Here is a 19,480-nt window from a genome sequence, read left to right as displayed (position 1 = left end):
AGTATTCGGGGGGGGGGGGGGGGGGGGAGCTACTGAACTGGGCCAAAAGAAGCTATAGAAAGTTGTAAAATTACTCAGCTCCATCTTGGGACCAGCCCCCGTAGTAGCCAAGACACCTTCAAGGAGTGGTGCCCAGCACCCATGCCCTCTTCTCATTGTTACCATCACATAGAATAGTACAGCACATTACAGGCCCTTTGGCCCACAATGTTGTGCCGACCCTCAAAACCTGCCTCCCATATAACCCCCACCTTAAATTCCTCCATATACCTGTCTAGTAGTAGGAAGGAGTTTCACAAGCCTGAAGGCACACACTCAGCGAACAGCTTCTTCCCCTCCGCCATCCGATTCCTAAATGGGCATCATACCCATGAACCCTACTTCACTTTTTTAAAAATTTATATTATTTCTGTTTTTGCACTATTCTTAAGCTTTTCAATATACATTTATACTTACTGCAATTGATTTATTTATTTATATTTCTCTCTATGTATTGCATTGTACTGCTGCTACCAAGTTAACACATTTCACGATGCATGCCGGTGATGGTAAACCTGATTCCGATGTTCTGTGTTTTTTTATTGTTTTCATGATTTGTACACGTTGGATGTTTGACCGTCTTTGTGGTGGGGTTGTGGGTTTTTTCATGGATTTTACTGTGTTTCTTTGTTTTGTCGCTACCTGTAAGGAGATGAATCTCAAGGTTGTGTAAAGTATACATACTTTGATAATAATGTACGTTGAACTTTGTGTACAGGGGTAAACAGTGGCTGATGGTGGAAATAGAAATAAAGATATAGGGCTTGTTGATTGGGAAACTGCACTGAGTTAAAAAGACAATTAAGAGGATGTAAAAAGTGCGTAAATCCGCTATCCAACAAATAACCAGAATTGATGTATAGTTGTAACAGGTTTATTCCACATGTACAGTGTTCTATGCAGTGAAAGCAGTACTTCCACATCTTGAGTTGTCAGAGAAGGTGCCCATAAACCTCCCGCAAGGAAGTCAAAGGCAATGCATAATAAACGAGGCATACCTTTTCCATCCTAACACACTTCATTTGTAACAGAAAAATGCAGCTGAGGATTTATCAAACAAATTAAGGGACCAATATACTTTGAACACGGAGACAGCAAGCAAACTTGTAAACAGCTTCCTGCATCACGCACTTATGAATACCAACTATTAGTTCAGTTGCTGGGACATCTGATCCAGCGACAATTAGCCTTAATAAACCTTGTTAGTTCAGACCGCGGTGACCTCGCAGTAAATGGTTGCATTTCTGACTTTATACAGGAGACTGGCTGTTCCTGGCCAACTCTCTCTATGGACTCTGACCAGATGCTCCCAAGACCAAATTCTGCAAATCTGAGAGGGCCGTCTCCAGTGATTTTGAAAATGACTCTGCGTTAGTCTCTTCACAGCAATTGAATGCGGAGACAGAGAAATTGATGTGATCTTCCAAAGGATTGTACCAAACCCCGTACCCGTCTGGTTCCATGGGGCCGAAACACATCACACAGTCCGCTCTAGCAGAGACCTATAAAAGAGAAATGTTCCAACATTGAGCACTCGCTCTAATATCAAACGGCACTACGGTAGCAAGTGGTTAGTGTTCTTGCTATTACAGCGCCAGCAACCCCGGTTCAGCTCCTGCCCCTCTCTCTGAAGAGTTTGTACGTTCTTCCCATGACCATGTGGGTTTGCTCTGGGTGCTCCGGTGTCCCCCCATGTTTCAAAGACGCAAGTTGATTGGCAACGTGGGTGCAAATGGGTTGCGCGGTTTAGGGCAGAGGAGCGTGTTAGCGTGCTGTGTCTTCAAATAAAAAATAAACCTTTCGCACCGACCATCATGCAACCGTGAAACCAGCCAATTATTTCATAAACACATCTGGTCCAGCAGTGTTCCTGATATGAGAACACACCTGTTCACAGACCTCCCAGAGAGGGTTCTCAAAATCAAAGGATATGCAACCACAGGAGGTCTCCAGCAACACACACAAAATGCTGAGAAACTCAGGTCGGGCAGCATCCGTGGAGAGGAATGAAGGCCTGATGCTAACGGGTAGCAGTGCAACTCCCCGTTCATAGCCCAGACACACCTGCCCTGTAGAGAGTCTCCAGTGCGTTGCCACAGCAAATGACGTGTCCATGAAGATCTCTGGCACACTCAACCCTTCTTCAATAGCCTGCAGCTTCAGCCCCAACAGGTGTCGATCAATCGCCATCCCTTTCAACGTCTGCGAGTGAAATCAAACAGGAACACTTGACACATATCATGGGCGTTCACAGCTTCAATTATATTCTAAGTTCTACTATTATTCTGTATATCAATAATATCCTGTTCTACTATTATTTATATGTATCAATAATATTTTATGACGCAATAGCCACAGCTCTACACACCGTCCTTACACATCTGGAGAAGGATGCCTATGTGAGAATGTTGTTCTTGGACTACAGTTCAGCAGTCAACACCATAATTCCATCCAGGCTTGAAAAGAAGCTCAGAGACCTCGGCCTTCGCCCTGCCTTGTGCAGCTGGATCCTGGACTTCCTGTCAGATCACCGGCAGGTTGTAAGAGTGGGCTCCCTCACCTCCAACCCTCTGACTCTCAATACAGGAGCCCCTCAGGGCTGCGAACTGAGTCACCTCCTTTACTCCCTGTATATCCTTGACTGTATTGCCACTGACAGCTCCAATCTGCTAATTAAATTGGCTGACGCACTACATTGATTGGACTTATTTCAAACAATAACGAGGTACCCTACAGGGAAGAAGTCATCTCTCTGACACAGTGGTGTCAAGAAAACAACCTCTCCCTCAATGTCACAAAAACAAAGGAGCTGGTTGTGAATTACAGGAGGAATGGAGACGGGCTAACCCCTATTGACATCAGTGGATCTGGGGTTGAGAGGGTAAACAGCTTCAGGTTCCTCAGCATCCAGGCTCTCACGTGGCCTGTACACACCAGCTGTGTGGTGAAAAAGGCAGAACAGTGCCTCTTTCACCTCAGACAGTTGAGGAAGTTTGGTATGGATCCCCAAATCCTAAGAACTTCATACTGGGGCAGAATTGAGATCATCCTGACTGGTATGGAAACTGTACCTCCCTTAATCACAGGATTCTGCAGAGAGTGGTGCGGACAGCCCAGTGCATCTGTGGTTGAGAAGTTCTCATGATTCAGGACTTTTACATGGACAGGTGTGTAAAAAGGGCCTGTAGGATCACTGGGGACCCAAGCATCCCAATCACAATCTGTTCCATCTGCTACCATCCGGGAAACGGTACCACAGCATAAAAGCCAGGACCAACAGGCTCCAGGACAGCTTCTTCCACCAGGCCATCAGACTGATTAATTTATGCTGACTTGAATATACTCCATATAACATTGACTATTCTATTTATTATAAATTACTATAATTGCACATTGCACATTTAGATGGAGACATAGCATAGAGACTTTTACTTCTCACGTATGGATGTAAGAAATGAAGTTAATTCAATTCAATTCAACTCTAATCCTCCAAGGGGGTATGGGGAGAAGGCAGAGGAGTGGGGATGACAGGAAGAATTGGATCAGCGCATGATTGAATGGTGGAGAAGACTCGATGGGCCGAATGGCCTATTTCTGCTCCTATATCTTATATCTTATGTCTTATGGACCACAACCTTGTTATGCTTTGAAGGCTCATGTGTCTCCATGACCCTGAGCTGTGTTGGCTGGAGTCAGGGCTTTACGCTTTGGCTCTTGGTAGGGTCACAGGTCAAAGGATAAAGGCCAGACACAGAGTGGCCCATCGGCCCTCCAGGTTTGGCAACTCAGGGCTAACAACCCTCACTGGTAAAACAAAACCGGTGTGGAATCAGCTATGGGAAATCCTTCTACAAAGGGACTTCGTGCAGGAAACTCTAAAAGTTCACAAGATCACAAGACAGAGGAGCAGAAGTAGGCCGTTCGGCCCATTGGGTCTGCTCCGCCAGTCCACCATGAGCTAAACTATTCTCCCATCTAGTTCCAATTTCCGGCTTTCTCCCCATATCCCTTGATACCCTGAACAAGATCAATACGCAGGTTGGGTTGGTGGTGAGGAAGGCAAGTGTGATGTCAACATTCATATCAAGAGGACGAGAATACAAAAGCAAAGATGTAAAGTTGCGGCTTTATAAAGCACTGGTGGGGCCTCACTTAGAGTATTGTGAGCAGGTTTGAGTCCCTTATCTGAGAAAGGATGTGATGACACCGGAGAGCGTTCAAAGCAGGTTCGAGAAAATGATTCTGGGATTGAGAGGCTTGTTATTTGAGGAGCGTTTGATGGCTCTGGGCCTCTACTCCCTGGAATTCAGAAGAATGAGGGGTGGCCTCACTCTTGACAGAGTGGATGTGGAGAGGATGTTTCCTATGGTCAGAGAGTCTAAGACCAGAGGACACAGCCTCAAAATTAGGAGCTTGTGCTTTTAGAACGGAGATGAGTAGAAATTTCTTTAGCCAGAGAGTGGTGAATCTTTGGAATTTGTTGCCACAGGCGGCCGATCTCAGGGGATCTGTCCCGGGCCCAATGTCTCAGAGGATCTGTCCCAGGCCCAACACATTGACAGAATCATAAAGAAGGCACACCAACAACTATACTGTACTTAATTAGGAGTTTGAGGAGATTTGCTATGTCACCAATGACTCTAGCAAATTTCTACAGATGTACCGTGGAGAGCAATCGACTGATTGCATTACCGTTTGGTATGGTAGCTCTAATGCACGGGATCGGAAGATGCTGCAGAGGGTTTGTAAACTCGGCCAGCTCCATCATGAGCACGAGCCTCCTCACCACTGAGAATATCTGCAAAAGACAATGCCCCTAAAAGAGGGCATCCATCTTTAAGGACCCATCACCCAGGACATGCCCTACTCTCGTGGCAAGCATCAGGTAGGGGGCACAAGAGCCTGAAAATGCACACCCAACATTTTAGGATGCTTCCCACTTCCTCCCGTCACCTCCACTGAGGGTTTAAAACTGTCCTTCCAGGTGAGGCAACACCTCACCTGCAAGTTCAAGTTCATTGTCATCTGACTGTTATCATTGTTATCTTTCAGATGTCATTAGAAATGGGGATTGTGCCGGAGGATTGGCGTATTGCTCATGTGGTTCCATTGTTTAAAAAGGGTTCTAGAAGTAAGCCTGGCACTTATAGACCTGTCAGTTTGACATCAGTGGTGGGTAAATTAATGGAAAGTATTCTTAGAGATAGTATTTGTAATTATCTGGATAGACAGGATCTGATTAGGAGTAGCCAGCATGGATTTGTGTGTGGAAGGTCATGTTTGACAAACCTTATTGAATTTTTTGAAGTAGTTACGAGGAATGTTGACGTGGGTAAGGCAGTGGATGTAGTCTATATGGACTTCAGCAAGGCCTTTGACAAAGTTCCACATGGAAGGTTAGTTAAGAAGGTTCAGTCGTTAGGTATTAATGCTGGAGTAATAAAATGGATTCAACAGTGGCTAGATGGGAGATGCCAGAGAGTAGTGGTGGATAATTGTTTATTGGGATGGAGGCCGGTGACTAGCGGGGTGCCTCAGGGATCTGTTTTGGGCCCAATGTTGTTTGTAATATACATAAATGATCTGGATGATGGGGTGGTAAATTGGATTATTAAGTATGCTGATGATACTAAGGTAGGAGGTGTTGTGGATAATGAGGTGGGTTTTCAAAGCTTGCAGGGAGATTTATGCCGGTTAGAAGAATGGGTTGAACGTTGGCAGATGGAGTTTAATGCTGAGAAGTGTGAGGTTCTACATTTTGGCAGGAATAATCCAAATAGAACATACAGGGTAAATGGTAGGGCATTGAGGAATGCAGTGGAACAGAGAGATCTAGGAATAACAGTGCATAGTTCCCTGAAAGTGGAGTCTCATGTAGATAGGGTGGTGAAGAAGGCTTTTGGAACGCTGGCCTTTATAAATCAGAGCATTGAGTACAGAAGTTGGGATGTAATGTTAAAATTGTACAAGGCATTGGTAAGGCCAAATTTGGAATATTGTGTACAGTTCTGGTCACCGAATTATAGGAAAGATATCAATAAATTAGAGAGAGTGCAGAGACGATTTACTAGGATGTTACCTGGGTTTCAGCACTTAAGTTACAGAGAAAGGTTGAACAAGTTAGGTCTCTATTCATTGGAGCGTAGGAGGTTGAGGGGGGATTTGATCGAGGTATTTAAAATGTTGAGAGGGATAGATAGAGTTGACGTGAATAGGCTGTTTCCATTGAGAGTAGGGGAGATTCAAACGAGAGGATATGATTTGAGAGTTAGGGGGCAAAAGTTTAAGGGAAACACGAGGGGGTATTTCTTTACTCAGAGAGTGATAGCTGTGTGGAATGAGCTTCCTGTAGAAGTAGTAGAGGCCAGTTCAGTTGTGTCATTTAAGGTAAAATTGGATAGGTATATGGACAGGACAGGAGTGGAGGGTTATGGGCTGAGTGCGGGTAGGTGGGACTAGGTGAGATTAAGAGTTCGGCACGGACTAGGAGGGCCGGAATGGCCTGTTTCCGTGCTGTGATTGTTATATGGTTATATGGACTGCACATATATACAACCAAATGAAACATTGCTGTGGACCACAGTGCACCCACAAAACATATACCACACACAGTACATACACCAAAATATTACCGTAAATAATAAAATCTAATCCGAAATGCTCAGCACACATAAACAGTAGGCAGCTTGCGTCCTAGTGATGAAACCTCAGTGGTGGTAGGGTGTACGTTAGTCTCACAGCCTGAGAGAAGGACCTGCTACCCAGTCTTACAGTGCTTTTCCTGATGCTCCTGATCCTCCTTAATGACTGGCACTGGTGGATCAAAGAGATTGTGGGATGGGTGGGAGGGGTCCTCGCAGCTTCCGTACCACACGATGATGCAGCCAGACAGGAGAATCTCGACTGCAGGGACCAGCAATGGAAAGACTGAGCAGCTTCAAGTTCCTGGGCCCAACATATTGATGCAATTATAAAGAAGGCATGATAGCAGCTAAAGCCTCTCGCAAGTTTCTACAGATATAGCGTGGAGAGCATTCTAACTGGTAGGGAGGGGCCACTGCACAGGATTGGAAAAAGCTGCAGGAAGTTGTAAACTCATCCAGCTGCATCATGGGCAATGACTTCCCAGCATCGTCAAAAGGTGATGCCTCGACAAGGTGGCATCCCCCAGGACACGCTCCCTTCTCATTGCCAGCAGCAAGCAGGTGGTACAGGAGCCTGAAGACAAACACTCAACGTTTTAGGAACAGCTTCTTCCCCCGTCATCAGTTTTCCGAAAGGACAAAGAAACGTGTACACAACCTTGCTATTTTTTCTCTTAATCTTTTTGCTCTTTTTTTGCACTACTTAATTAATTTTATACATAAACAGTACTGTGATTTATTGTAATGTACCGATGCTGCAAAACAACACATGCCAGTGAGTTTAAACCGGGTTCTGAAGCTCAATCGACTTGCCCAATAGCAACAGGAAAAGCATCTGAAAAACAGTCTGCACTTGCTGGACAGACGAAGCATCACGCACACGCACAAAGTGCTGGAGGAACTCAGCAGGTCAGGGTGCATCTATGGAAATGAATGAACAGTCGATGCTTCAAGCTGGGACCCTTCATCAGGACTGGGAAGGAAGGGGGAAGAAACCAGAATAAGAAGGTTGGGATGGGGGGGGGGGGGGAGCAGGAGGAAGACTAGCTGGCAGGTAGTACGCGAGAGCAGGTGAGTGGAAGGTGGGTGGAGGTGTGGAAATGAAGTGAGAAGCTGCGAGGGGATAGGTGGAAGAGGTAAAGGGCTGAAGAAGAAGGAATCTGACAGGAGGAGACAGTGGACCATGGGAGAGGAGGAGAGGGACTAGAGGGGAGTGATGAGCAAATAGTCTCAGGCAGTTTGGTCACCAAACAGCAGCAAGAAAGGGAAAACCAGACTGAATGGTTGGAAGCAGCTTACCCTGGTGGTGTCTTACCATGTCAGTATACGCACTATGGCAGTCAATGGCCTTCCTCAGGGCTGCTAACTTCTGGTGTGCCTGAGGGAAGAAAGGTTTGCCATATTAATCACTGTGGCACAGTATATTTGGGGAAAATGGTGTTCTGTAACTTTGCAATTCATTTATGCCTGATTGTAAAACTCATGAAATCAGTCCATCTTTCTGAAGAGAGCTGGACTCTGCACATCTAAACTCACGTCATTATATTGATGCCCAGAAAAGACCATCCCAACAAGTTGCAAACTGCTGTGGCAGTCAGGAGGGCTCTGTAACGGGTAGCCAAAATGGCCCAGACACATCACTGGCACCACCATCCATGATGTAAATACAGAACGGTTCCAAGGACCCCACCCACCCCGCTCATGGACTGTTTGCCCCACTCCCATCAACTAGGAGGCTATGTAGCATCCATGCCAGGAAATCAAAAACAGTAACTTACCCCAAGCAGTAACGCTTGGGGAAACCTCCAACTCCCTAACACCTCCACTCCCTAACCCACTCCTCCAAACCCCCCATCACCACTACTTTATCATTGCCCATCATAGAGTCACATTATGTACACACTCCTGTGCCTGGTGTCATTTCATCTAAATCCACTCAACATATGTATATAAGCATTCTTATGTATTTATATTTATTGTTTTTATCATGTTCTTTATGCTTACCGTGTTTTTCATACTGCGTCAGTAACAAACATTTTATTCTCCTTTACATTTGTGTACTGAAGAATGGCATTAAACAAGTTCGAATCTTGATCTCTCACCTTCACCGTGAATGAAGCATTAGAACTGTCCTCTCCTACTCTCCAGTCCAAACATATTTGGGTCTGAAGTTCCTTTCTCTCCCTAGCCAATTCTTCCCGCTAGGATGGTGATGGGTGGGGGTGTATAAAGTATTGAGTGAGGTAATGCTGCAACTCTGATTGGTCCACTCTTGGAGGATAGTGTTCGGTTCTGGTTGCCTCATTATCGCAAGGATATGGAAGAGGAGATTTACCAGAATACTGCCTGGTTTAAACAGCAACACACACAGAGTGCTGGAGGAACTCAGCAGGCCAGGCAGCTTCTCTGAAAAAGAGTCCAGTCGATGATTCTGGGTGAAACCCTTCATCAGGAGTGGAGAAGGGTCTCGGCCCGAAATGTCGACTACTGTACTCTTTTCTGTAGATGCTTCCTGTCCTGCTGAGCTCCTCCAGCCTTCTGTGTGTGTTGCTTGCATTTCCAGCATCTGCAGATTTTCTCTTGTTTGGATTAGAGAGGGCAAGTTGAGCAAGCTAGGGCTCATCTTTTTATGGAGTGAAGGAGGATGTGAGGTGATTTGAGGGAGGTGTCATAGATAGAGTGGACAGACAGAGACCTTTTTCCCAGAAGTAGAAATGGCTAATATCTGTGGAGAAGACTCAATTGGCCAAATACCGTAGCATAATTCTACTCCAATGTCTTACGGCCTACTATTAAGGACGTAATTTTAAGGTGATTGGGAGAAAGTGTGGAAGGGGGATGTCAGGGGCAGTTGTTTTTAAAAACACAGAGTGGGGGGTGCATGGAATGTAATGCTAGGGCGATAGTAGAGGCAGAACCATTAGGGACATTGAAGATGCTCGTGGGTGAGAGAAAAACGCAGGGCTGTGTAGGAGGGAAGGTTAGACTGATCTTCGAGAAGGTCGAAGGATCGGCACGAAGGGGCTGTACTGAACTGCAGTGTTTTGAAGCAAATTTCACAAGACAGTGATAAGAAACAGTGACTGAGTTTATATTTCCACCAGAGTTTCACAGGGATGCCAATTGTGACACTGCCTCATTTGATACTAATTGCAAACCACTTTCTTAAAGTCAAGGTCGAGTTTACCGTCATGTGCACAAGTACACGTAGGCACAGCCCCAGTGAAAAGCATACTTGTAGCAGTTATCACAGGCACAAGGCATCAGAGACAAAACATTCGCAGGAAAGAATACAAATTAAATACAAGTTATATCATATTACAGGAGAATAGAACAAGAAGATAAGAAAAGGAAGTCCATTGTAGCGCAAAGAGGTCACAGTGTGCTGCACTGAGGGAGTGGTTGGAGTTGTGAAGTTTGCTAATTGAGCATGGTTGCTGTTCACATTACTACTGAGTATTATCACCCATTGATACGTCTGATTTAAAACACAGTTACTGAACATATTACACGATACAATAGAATTTCTATCCCATTAGATATAATCTAATTGGTTTTCCCTCAGCGATTTTTAACAATTGCTCACTCAATTTTCTCCTGAAGATTTCTGAAACCACCCTACCGACTTGTGCAGCAGTTTGTGTACGTGTACCCAAACAGTGCAAAGAATTAAAAATTACGATAAACTACAAAATAAACAAACAGTGCAACCAGAAAGGAATAATGAAGTTGCTTTCATCGACCAGGTGGTGTCTATTTAATTTGTGAAAGTAAATGCAGCGAGGTGCTTTGAAACATAGAAACAGGAGGAGTTTCCAGTTACTCTACCTGCACCATTATTGACTGGGATCATGACTGGTCCCAAAGGCCTCATCTCTTCCTGCAACGCTGAACATATTTTGTTATTGGAAATCTATCAACCGCAGGTTTAAAATCAACAATTGGCCAACCACAGCCTCTTCAGTTCTCTTCAAAACTCACTCTTGGGTCTAATCGGTAGCGGAACAGTTAGCACAACACTACGGCAGCCCGGGGTAGAGTTTGGAGTTCAATTCCTATAAGGAGTCTCTGACTTTATTTCTTATGTCCTTCACATACATGAGGAGTAAAAAACCTTTATGTTACGTCTCCATCTAAATGTTCAATGTGCAATCATAGTAATTTATAATAAACAGAACAGTTAATGTAATATAGAGTACACTCAAATCAGTTTGACTTCATCAGTCTGATGGCCTGGTGGAAGAAGCTGTCCCGGAGCCTGTTGGTCCTGGCTCTTATGCTGTGGTACTGTTTCCCGGATGGTAGCAGCTGGAATAGACTGTGTTTGGGATGGCTTGGGTCCCCGATGATCCTGTGCGTCCTTTTTTTATACACCTTGACTCATGGGAAGTTCACGACCACAGATGCACTGGGCTGTCCGCACCACTCTCTGCAGAGTCCTGCGATTAAAGGAGGTACAGTTCCCGTTCCAGGCAGTGATGCAGCCAGTCAGGACGCTCTCCATTGTGCCCCTGTAGAAAGTTCTTAGGATTTGGGGGATCCACACCAAACTTCCTCAACCGTCTGAGGTGAAAGAGGTGCTGTTGTGTCTTTTTCACCACACAGCTGGTGTGGACAGGCCATGTGAGATCCTCGGTGATGTGTAGATTGAGGAACTTAAAACTGTTCAGCCTCGCAACCCCAGATCCATTGATGTCAATAGGGGTTAGCCCAACTCGATTCCTCCTGTAATCCACAACCAGCTCCTTTGTTTTTGCGACATTGAGGGAGAGGTTGATTTCTTGACACCACTCTGTCAGAGAGATGTGTTCTTCCCTGTACGTCACCTCATTATTATTTGAGATAAGGCCAATCAATGTAGTGTCGTCAGCCAATTTAATTAGCAGATTGGAGTTGTGGGTGTTGATACAGTCAAGGGTATACAGGGAGTAAAGGAGGGGACTTGGTACACAGCCCTGAGGGGCACCTGTTTTGAGTCAGGGGGTGGAGGTGAGGGAACCTACTTTTATCACCTGCCGGCGATCTGACAGGAAGTCCAGGATCCAGCTGCACAAGGCAGGATGAAGGCTGAGGTCTTTGAGCTTCTTGTCGAGCCTGGATGGAACTAGGGTGTTGAATGCTGAACTGTAGTCCAATAACAGCATTCTCACATAAGCATCCTTCTCCAGATGTGTAAGGACAGTGTGTAGAGCTGTGGCTATTGCGTCATCTGTCGATCGGTTGAGTCAGTAGGTAAATTGTAGGGGGTCCAGTGTGGGTGGGTGCGACAGGACGCCAGTCATTCAGACATGTTACCTTGGTCTTTTTCGGTACAAGGACATGGTGGATAATTTGCACTGGGAGAAGTAGAGATTTAAAACATCTGTAAACACACCTGCCAGTTGTGCTGCGCACATCCCGAGTACTCGCCCTGGGATGCCATTCGGTCCCGCAGACCTACGACTGTCCTCTCGTTGGAAACATCTGCGTACCTCAGCCTCAGAGATGACCAGGCTGCAGGTTGTAGCGGTGGCTTTCCTCGGAGGCTCAGAGTTAGCGACATCGAACCGAGTGTAAAAGCGACTGAGCTCATCTGGGAGAGAGGCGGCGATGTTGGTGGCACCACAACGATTGGCTTTGAAGTCTGCGATGGTATGCAGCCCTCGCCACAAGTCATGCATGCTGTTCATTGTGAACCTTGACTCAATATTCTCCTTATATTATCGTTTCACAGCCCTGATAGCTTTGCGGAGATCGTAGCTGGTCTTCTTGAGCCCTAGTTGATTGCCAGCGATGTAAGCTCGATGTCGCACAGAACTATTGATCCAGGGCTTCTGGTTTGGGAATACGCTTACACTTCTGGGGGACAACATAGTTGATACACTCCGGATGAAGCACGTGACTCCATCTGTGAAGACATTCCAGTCGACGTCATCAAATCAGTCCTGTAGCGTGAATGACGATTGGTCAGACCAACAGTAGAGGGCTTTAACTATGGCCGCCTCTTGTTTCAGTTTCTGCTAGTACGTCAGCAAAAGCAGGATCAAAGAGTGATCTGATTTTCCAAAAGCTGGTCGAAGAGAGCCTTGTAAGTTTTGCGGAAGGGAATGTAGCAATGGTCAAGTGTGTTATCTCCACAAGGGCTCACCTGGAATGCGTTGGTTTTCTCTGGGTCCTCCAGTTTCCTGACACAGTCTGAAGATGTAGCAGTTAGCAGGTTAGTTGGTCATGTAAATTGTGATTAGTTTAGGGTTTGTTGAAGGGCTGGAAGGGTCTATTCTGCACAGGATATCAAAATAAAAATTAAAAATAAAATTCGATCTGCAACAGCATCATACAAATGTGACGACCAAATGTTATCTTGGAAGAAGGGCATGCTCCCTCCCCTGCCCCACCTCCTTACTCTGGCTTCTTCGCCCTTCCCTTCCCACATCTGCCCACCAGATGGCCGAGGGCAGCAGAGGTACTTGTGGTAGAGTCACGGACAGAAGAGATTCTGCAGATGCTGGAAATCCAGATTAACACACACAAGATGCTGGAGTAAGACCATAAGACATAGGAGCAGAACTAGGCCATTCAGCCCATTGAGTCTGCTCTGCCATTTCATCGTCTTTGATCCTGGACCCCACTCAACCCCACACACCTGCCTTCTCGCCATATCCTTTGATGCCCTGACTGATCAGGAAACTAACAACTTCTCTGATGGCCTCCACCACAGTCTGTGTGTCAGGGCATTCCAGATTCACCATTCTATGGCTAAAAAAATCCTCCTTACCTCTGTTCTAAAAGGTTGCCCCTCAATTTTGTGGTTACGCCCCCCGGTTCTGGATATCCTCTCCACATCCACCCTATCTGGTCCATTCAAAATTCGGTAGGTTTTACTGAGATTCCCCCTGCACTCTTCTAAATTCCAGTGAGTACAGGCTCAAAGCTGCCAAACGCTCCTCGCATGTTAACCCCTTCATTCCCAGAATCATCCTTAAGAACCTCCTCTGGACTCTCTCCAATGACAAATCCTCTGGTACTTCTCCCATCCCTAATGATCATCACCAAAGGCTCAGCTATTTCCTCCTTTGCTTCCCACCGTAGCCTGGGCTACATCCCATCCAGTCCTGGCGACTTATCTAGCTTAATACCTTTCAAAAGCTCCAGCATATCCTCTTTCTTGATGTCTATACACTCGAGCGATTCAGTCCGCTGTAAGTCATCCCCATAATTGCCGAGGTCCTTTTCAGTGGTGAACACTGAAGCAAAGTATTCATTAAGTACCACACACAAAATGCTGGTGGAACGCAGCAGGCAAGGCAGCATCTATAGGGAGAGGCACTGCCAATGTTTTGGGCTGAGACCCTTCGTCAGGACTCCATTAATTACCTCTGCTAGCTCCTCCAACTCCATGCACACGTTTCCACTATTGTTCCTGATTGGTCCTATTCTCAAATGGCTCATCCTATTGCTGTTCACATACTTGTAGAGTGCCTTGGGGTTTTCCTTAATCCTGCCCACCAAGGCTTTCTCATAGGCCCTTCCAGCTCTCCTAATTTACTTTTTGAGCTCCTTCCTGGGACTTGTAATTTTCTAGTGTTCTTAACAGTACCTAGTTCCTTTAACCTTTCATAAGCTTTTCTTTTCTTTGTAACTAGATTTTCTACATCCATGGTTTTTTCACCCTACCATCCTTACCCTGCCTCAATGGAACATACCTATGCAGAACGCCATGCAGATGTTCTCTGAACATTTGCCACATTTCCCTGAGAACAACTGCACTCAATGTAATGTTCCTAAGTTCCTGCCTAATAGTATCATATTTCCCCCTACCCCAATTAAATGTTTTCCCAAATTGTCTGCTCCTATCCCTCTCCAGCATTCCAGAAAAGGAGGTAGAGTTGTGATCACTGTCTCCAAAATGCTCTCCCACTGAGAGAATGGGCTCCTGACCAGGTTCGTTTCCCAATGCCAAATCAAGTCCAGCCTCTCCTCTAGTTGGCTTATCTACACACCTAACAAACTCCACCCCATCTAACCCTGCTGCTCTAGGGAGATGTCAGTCAATATTAACTCACAACAACCCTATTATTATTGCACCATTCCAGAATCTGCCTCTCTATCTGCTCCTCGATATCTCTATTACTATTGGGGGATCTATAAAAAACACCCAGTAGAGTTATCTCCCTCTTCCTGTTACTAACTTCCACTTCTCAACCTATGAACTCATTTTCAAGGACTCCGAATCTCATGTTCTCGATATTTATTGCTTTTTTTTGTCTTTTGTATTCGCCCAGCTTGTTGTTCTCTGCACATTGGTTGCTTGTCTGCTCTGTTGGGTGAGGTCCTTCATTGATCCTATTATGGTACTTGGATTTACTGAGTATGCCCACAAGAAAATGAACATCAGGTGACTTATCACAAACAAAAGAAACTCTGTAGATGCTGGAAATGCCCTGATGAAGGGTCTTGGCCCAAAGAGTCAACTGTTTATTCATTTCCATAAACACCACTAGTCACTGGCAGCCAACCAGAAAAAGGCCCCCTTTATTCTCACTTGATGCCTCCTGTCTGTCAGCCATTCTTCTATCTTTCCTGTAAGGCCATAGTATTTTATCTTGTTAACCAGCCTCATTTGTGGCACTTTATCAAAGGCCTTCTGAAAATCCAAGTAAATGGTATTTTAATATCATCATCATATTTTACAGTTGTTAAATTTCAATTATTGCTAAGGAATGGCTGACACAAGAAGCATAACTTTATGTGTTTGGTGGAACGTATGGGGGGGGGGATGTCAGAGGTTGTTTTTTTTATACACAGAGAGTAGTGGGAGCTGCCAGGGGTGGTGGTAGATACATTAGGGGCATTTAAGAAACAGGACCATGGATGAAAGAAAAAAAAATGGAGGGTTATGTAGGAGAGAAGAGTTAGATTGACCTTGGACTAGATTAAAAGGTTGGCACAACATTGTGGGCCAAAGGGCCAATCCTGTGCAGTATTGTTTTATGATCTACATCAGTTCCTATTAAAGCTATTCCCTCTCACTTTAAACCTTTGCCTCCAGTTCTTGATTTCCCAGCCATGGAGGAAATACAACACACTGTTCAGTCACCTTATCCGCAGCCCTCACGATGAGGACACGTTCTCTCGTGGCCCAAAAGGGGAAAACAGTCCTAACTCTATAACTCAAGTCGTTGTGGGTCTGTACTGAGCTCTGCTGTTCCCCTGTCAGTTAAAGGGACTGTTCCTGTTGAAAAAGTCAGTGACACTGGGTGGTAATACAGACTAATTACCTCTTTTCCAGGATCATCCATGCTTTCCACAAACTTCAAGGAATCCGTAGATGAGGATCGAACTACATCAGTGCGCCCCAGATGGAAGTTTCTCAGAGAAACAGTCTCACACACGGAACACAGCTCGTTGTACATTCTGAAAGTGGCAGCACAGAGTCAGGTCATTTAAAGCAGCTGCCTGGAGAAATCCCTTTCCACAGAGGGTGGTGTACCTCTGTAACTACCTAGCCCAGAGGCTAGTTCAGGTGAAGCATTAAAGAGACAACTTTTTCATACATCAGGGAATGGAGGGAATTGTATTGAAGAGGAGTTGAAGCCAACATAGATCCACAATGATTGTATGAATAAGACCAGAAGATGTAGGAGCAAAATTAGGCAATTTGACCAATTGAGTCTGCTCTGTCATTCTATCATAGCTGATTTATTATCCCTCCAAACCCTATTAATCCCTGATTAATCAAGAATCTATCACACTCCACCTTAAATACACCCAATGACTTGGCCTGCTCAGCCATCTGTGGCAATGAATTTCTTTCTAGCTAAAGAAATTCCTCCTCATCTCTGTTCTAAATTGATGCCCTTGTCTTCTGAAGCTGTGCCTTCCGATTCTAGACTCCCCCCACTATAGGAAACATCCTCTCCATGGTCCACTCTATCTATGCCTTTCAATATTCGATTGTTTGTAACGAGATCCCCCTCATTCTTCTAAGAATGGCGGAGGAAGTTTGAGAACGTGGCCTTCTCCTGTTCTTGCTTTCCTGCACAATTGTCCGGATTCACTAACCAGCCTGTTCTAATAATCAATTTGAATAACTAGTTTTACAGGAACACAAAACTTGATGGAGAAGCTGCAAATGATAATGATTTTGTAGACACTTTCCCCGTGATTCTGACGGGTCATCTATTATATCTAGGGCATTGGTGAGGCCCAATGCAGATTGGAGAACCACTTCATCGAGCACCTTCGTTGCATCCGTAATTAAAGACAGGATCTCCCAGTTGCCACCCATTTCAATTCTATCTCACATTCCCATGTCTGTCCATGGCCCCCTTCATTGCCACAATGAGGCCAAGTTCAGGTTGGAGGAGCAAGACTTCATATTAGACCATAAGACCATCCAGAGGGTGCAGAATCTGTAGAATTCATTGACACAGATGGGCTCTAGAGGCTGAGTCATTGGATACATTTGAGGCGGAGGCTGGTAGTTTCATGATTAGTCAATGGGTCAAAGGTTATGGAGAGAAGTCAGGAGAATTGATTTGAGAGGGTTAATAACCATGCAGAGCAGATTCAAAGGGCTAAATGGCCTAATTCTGCTACTTACCTTATGGGAAGATACATTCAATTTCTAACCTTTTCCACCGAGGTTGGGTGCAACCACAACCAGAGGTCATGTGTTAAGAGTGAAAGGTGAAAAATTTAAGAGTAACATGAGGGGTAACTTTTTCACTTACAGGGTTATGAGAGTGTGGAACGAGCTGCCAGCACAAGTGGTGCATGTGAACTTGATTTCAACATTTAAGAGACATTTGGATAGACTATTAGGAGCAGAATTAAGCCATCTGGCCCATCGAGTCTGCTCCGCCATTCAATCATGGCTGATCCTTTTCTTTCTCCTCCTCAACCCCAGATCCCGGACTTTTCTCTGTAACCTTTGATGCCGTGTCCAATCAAGAACCTATCAATCTCTGCCTTAAACACATCCAATGACCTGGCCTCCACAGCTGCATGTGGCAACAAATTCCACAAATTCACCATCCTTTGGCTAAAGAAATTTCTTTACATCTCTGTTTTGAAAGGGTACCCCTCCATCCTGTGGCTGTGCCCTCTTGTCCTAGACTCTCCCACCATGGGAAACATCCTTTCCACATCTACTCTAGGCCTTTCAACATTTGTAAGGTTTCAATGAGATCCCCCACTTCTGAATTCCAGCGAGTACAGACCCAGAGCCATCAAATGTTCTTCGTATGATAACCTTTTCATTCCTGGAATCATCCTTGTGAACCTCCTCTGGAACCTCTCCAATGCCAGCACATCTTTTCTAAGATGAGGGGCCCAGAACTGTTCATAATACTCAAGGTGAGGCCTCTCCAGTGCCTTATAAAGCCTCAGCATCACATCCCTGTTCTTGTGTTCTGGACCACTAGAATATTCTGTCTAGGTAGCCTCCAAGCTGATATATCTAACCGGGTAATTTCTTCCCTCCCCATCTTTTTCCATTCCCCATTGTGGCTCCCCTCTCAGCCCTTTTCTTCCCTTCACCTGTCCATCACCTCCCACTCCTTTTCCTTTCCCTTTCTCCCAAGGTCCACTCTCCTCTCCTATCAGATTCCTTCTTCCTCAGGCCTTTACCTCTCTCACATCGTTACACAAGAAGGTGGTTCTCCAAAATGCAGGTAAAAATGCCGAAATGGCCTCAGGGGGAAAAAAAGTTGGTATAAGGAACCCTTATATAATCTGATACATGTACATGTACCCCAAGATTGCTGAGTACATAACACAAAGTGCTGCAGGAACTCAGCAGGTCAGCTAGCATCTATGGAGGGAATAAAAAGGCTGCGGAGTGGAGTGATGATGCTGCTAAACGGCGACTCCTTTGCTTACATCTTCAGAAACAGCTCTATTTCCATCTTCAATATCTTTATCTTTCCCTTTCAGGGTTCTTTTGAAGACGCTGACCTGGAGTTACACGCTGACTACGGTTCTTTGTGGGAATGGGACCCGCTCTCAGGGTTTCACAACTGGTCATTGTTCGGTACACCAAAGGCTCAGCCTAAGAGTTCGGCTGGAGTCACGGCAGAAGAACCGGGAGTCGGAATATCTGCGGTTGTGTGCCCATTGTTTTGGGCACAGAACTCGAAAAAAGTGACGTGGCAGACTTTTAACATCATAAATCAGTGAGTTAATAGACAATAGACAATAGGTACAGGATTAGGCTATTCGGCCCTTCTAGCCAGCACCGCCATTCACTGTGATCATGGCTGATCATACACAATCAGTACCCCGTTCCTGCCCTCTCCCCATATCCCTTGACCCCGCTATCTATAGAGCTCTTGCTCTATCTAACTCTCTCTTGAATGCATCCAGAGATCTGGCCTCCACTGCCTTCTGGGGCAGAGCATTCCACATATCCACCACTCTCTGGATGAAAAAGTTTTTCCGCATCTCAGTTCTAAATGGCCTACCCCTTATTCTTAAACTGTGGCCTCTAGTTCTGGACTCACCCATCAGCGGGAACATGTTTCCTGTCTCCAGTGTGTCCAATCCCTTAATAATCTTATATGTTTCAATCAGATCCCCTCTCATCCTTCTAAATTCCAGTGTATACAAGCCCAGTCGCTCCAATCTTTCAACATATGACAGTCCCGCCATTCCAGGAATTAACCTTGTGAACCTACGCTGCACTCCCTCAATAGCAAGAATGTCCTTCCTCAAAATTGGAGACCAAAACTGCACACAATACTCCAGGTGGGGTCTCACCAGGGCCCTGTACAGCTGCAGAAGGACCTCTCTACTCCTATACTCAATTCCTCTTGTTA

The 19,480-nt window shown here is 45.3% G+C and overlaps 1 protein-coding gene across 1 annotated transcript in view; it reads right to left on the bottom strand.

Annotated features, from left to right (window-relative positions):
* Nucleotides 1-897: 897 nt before the first annotated feature.
* LOC140719562 (carnitine O-acetyltransferase-like) overlaps nt 898-19,480 on the bottom strand; it is a 56,670-nt gene continuing 38,087 nt past the window's right edge. Inside the window, exons 12-15 of the mRNA XM_073034274.1 lie at nt 15,941-16,076; nt 7,999-8,061; nt 2,104-2,241; nt 898-1,541 (exon numbers count right to left, since the gene is read on the bottom strand). Coding sequence (XP_072890375.1) covers nt 1,326-1,541; nt 2,104-2,241; nt 7,999-8,061; nt 15,941-16,076 — 553 coding nt within the window. The 3' untranslated portion in view covers nt 898-1,325. The remainder of the gene's footprint in view (nt 1,542-2,103; nt 2,242-7,998; nt 8,062-15,940; nt 16,077-19,480) is intronic.

The sequence above is a fragment of the Hemitrygon akajei genome, chromosome 2, assembly GCF_048418815.1.
Source record: "Hemitrygon akajei chromosome 2, sHemAka1.3, whole genome shotgun sequence".
Taxonomy (NCBI): domain Eukaryota; kingdom Metazoa; phylum Chordata; class Chondrichthyes; order Myliobatiformes; family Dasyatidae; genus Hemitrygon; species Hemitrygon akajei.
This window is presented reverse-complemented; position numbering and strand designations above follow the sequence as displayed.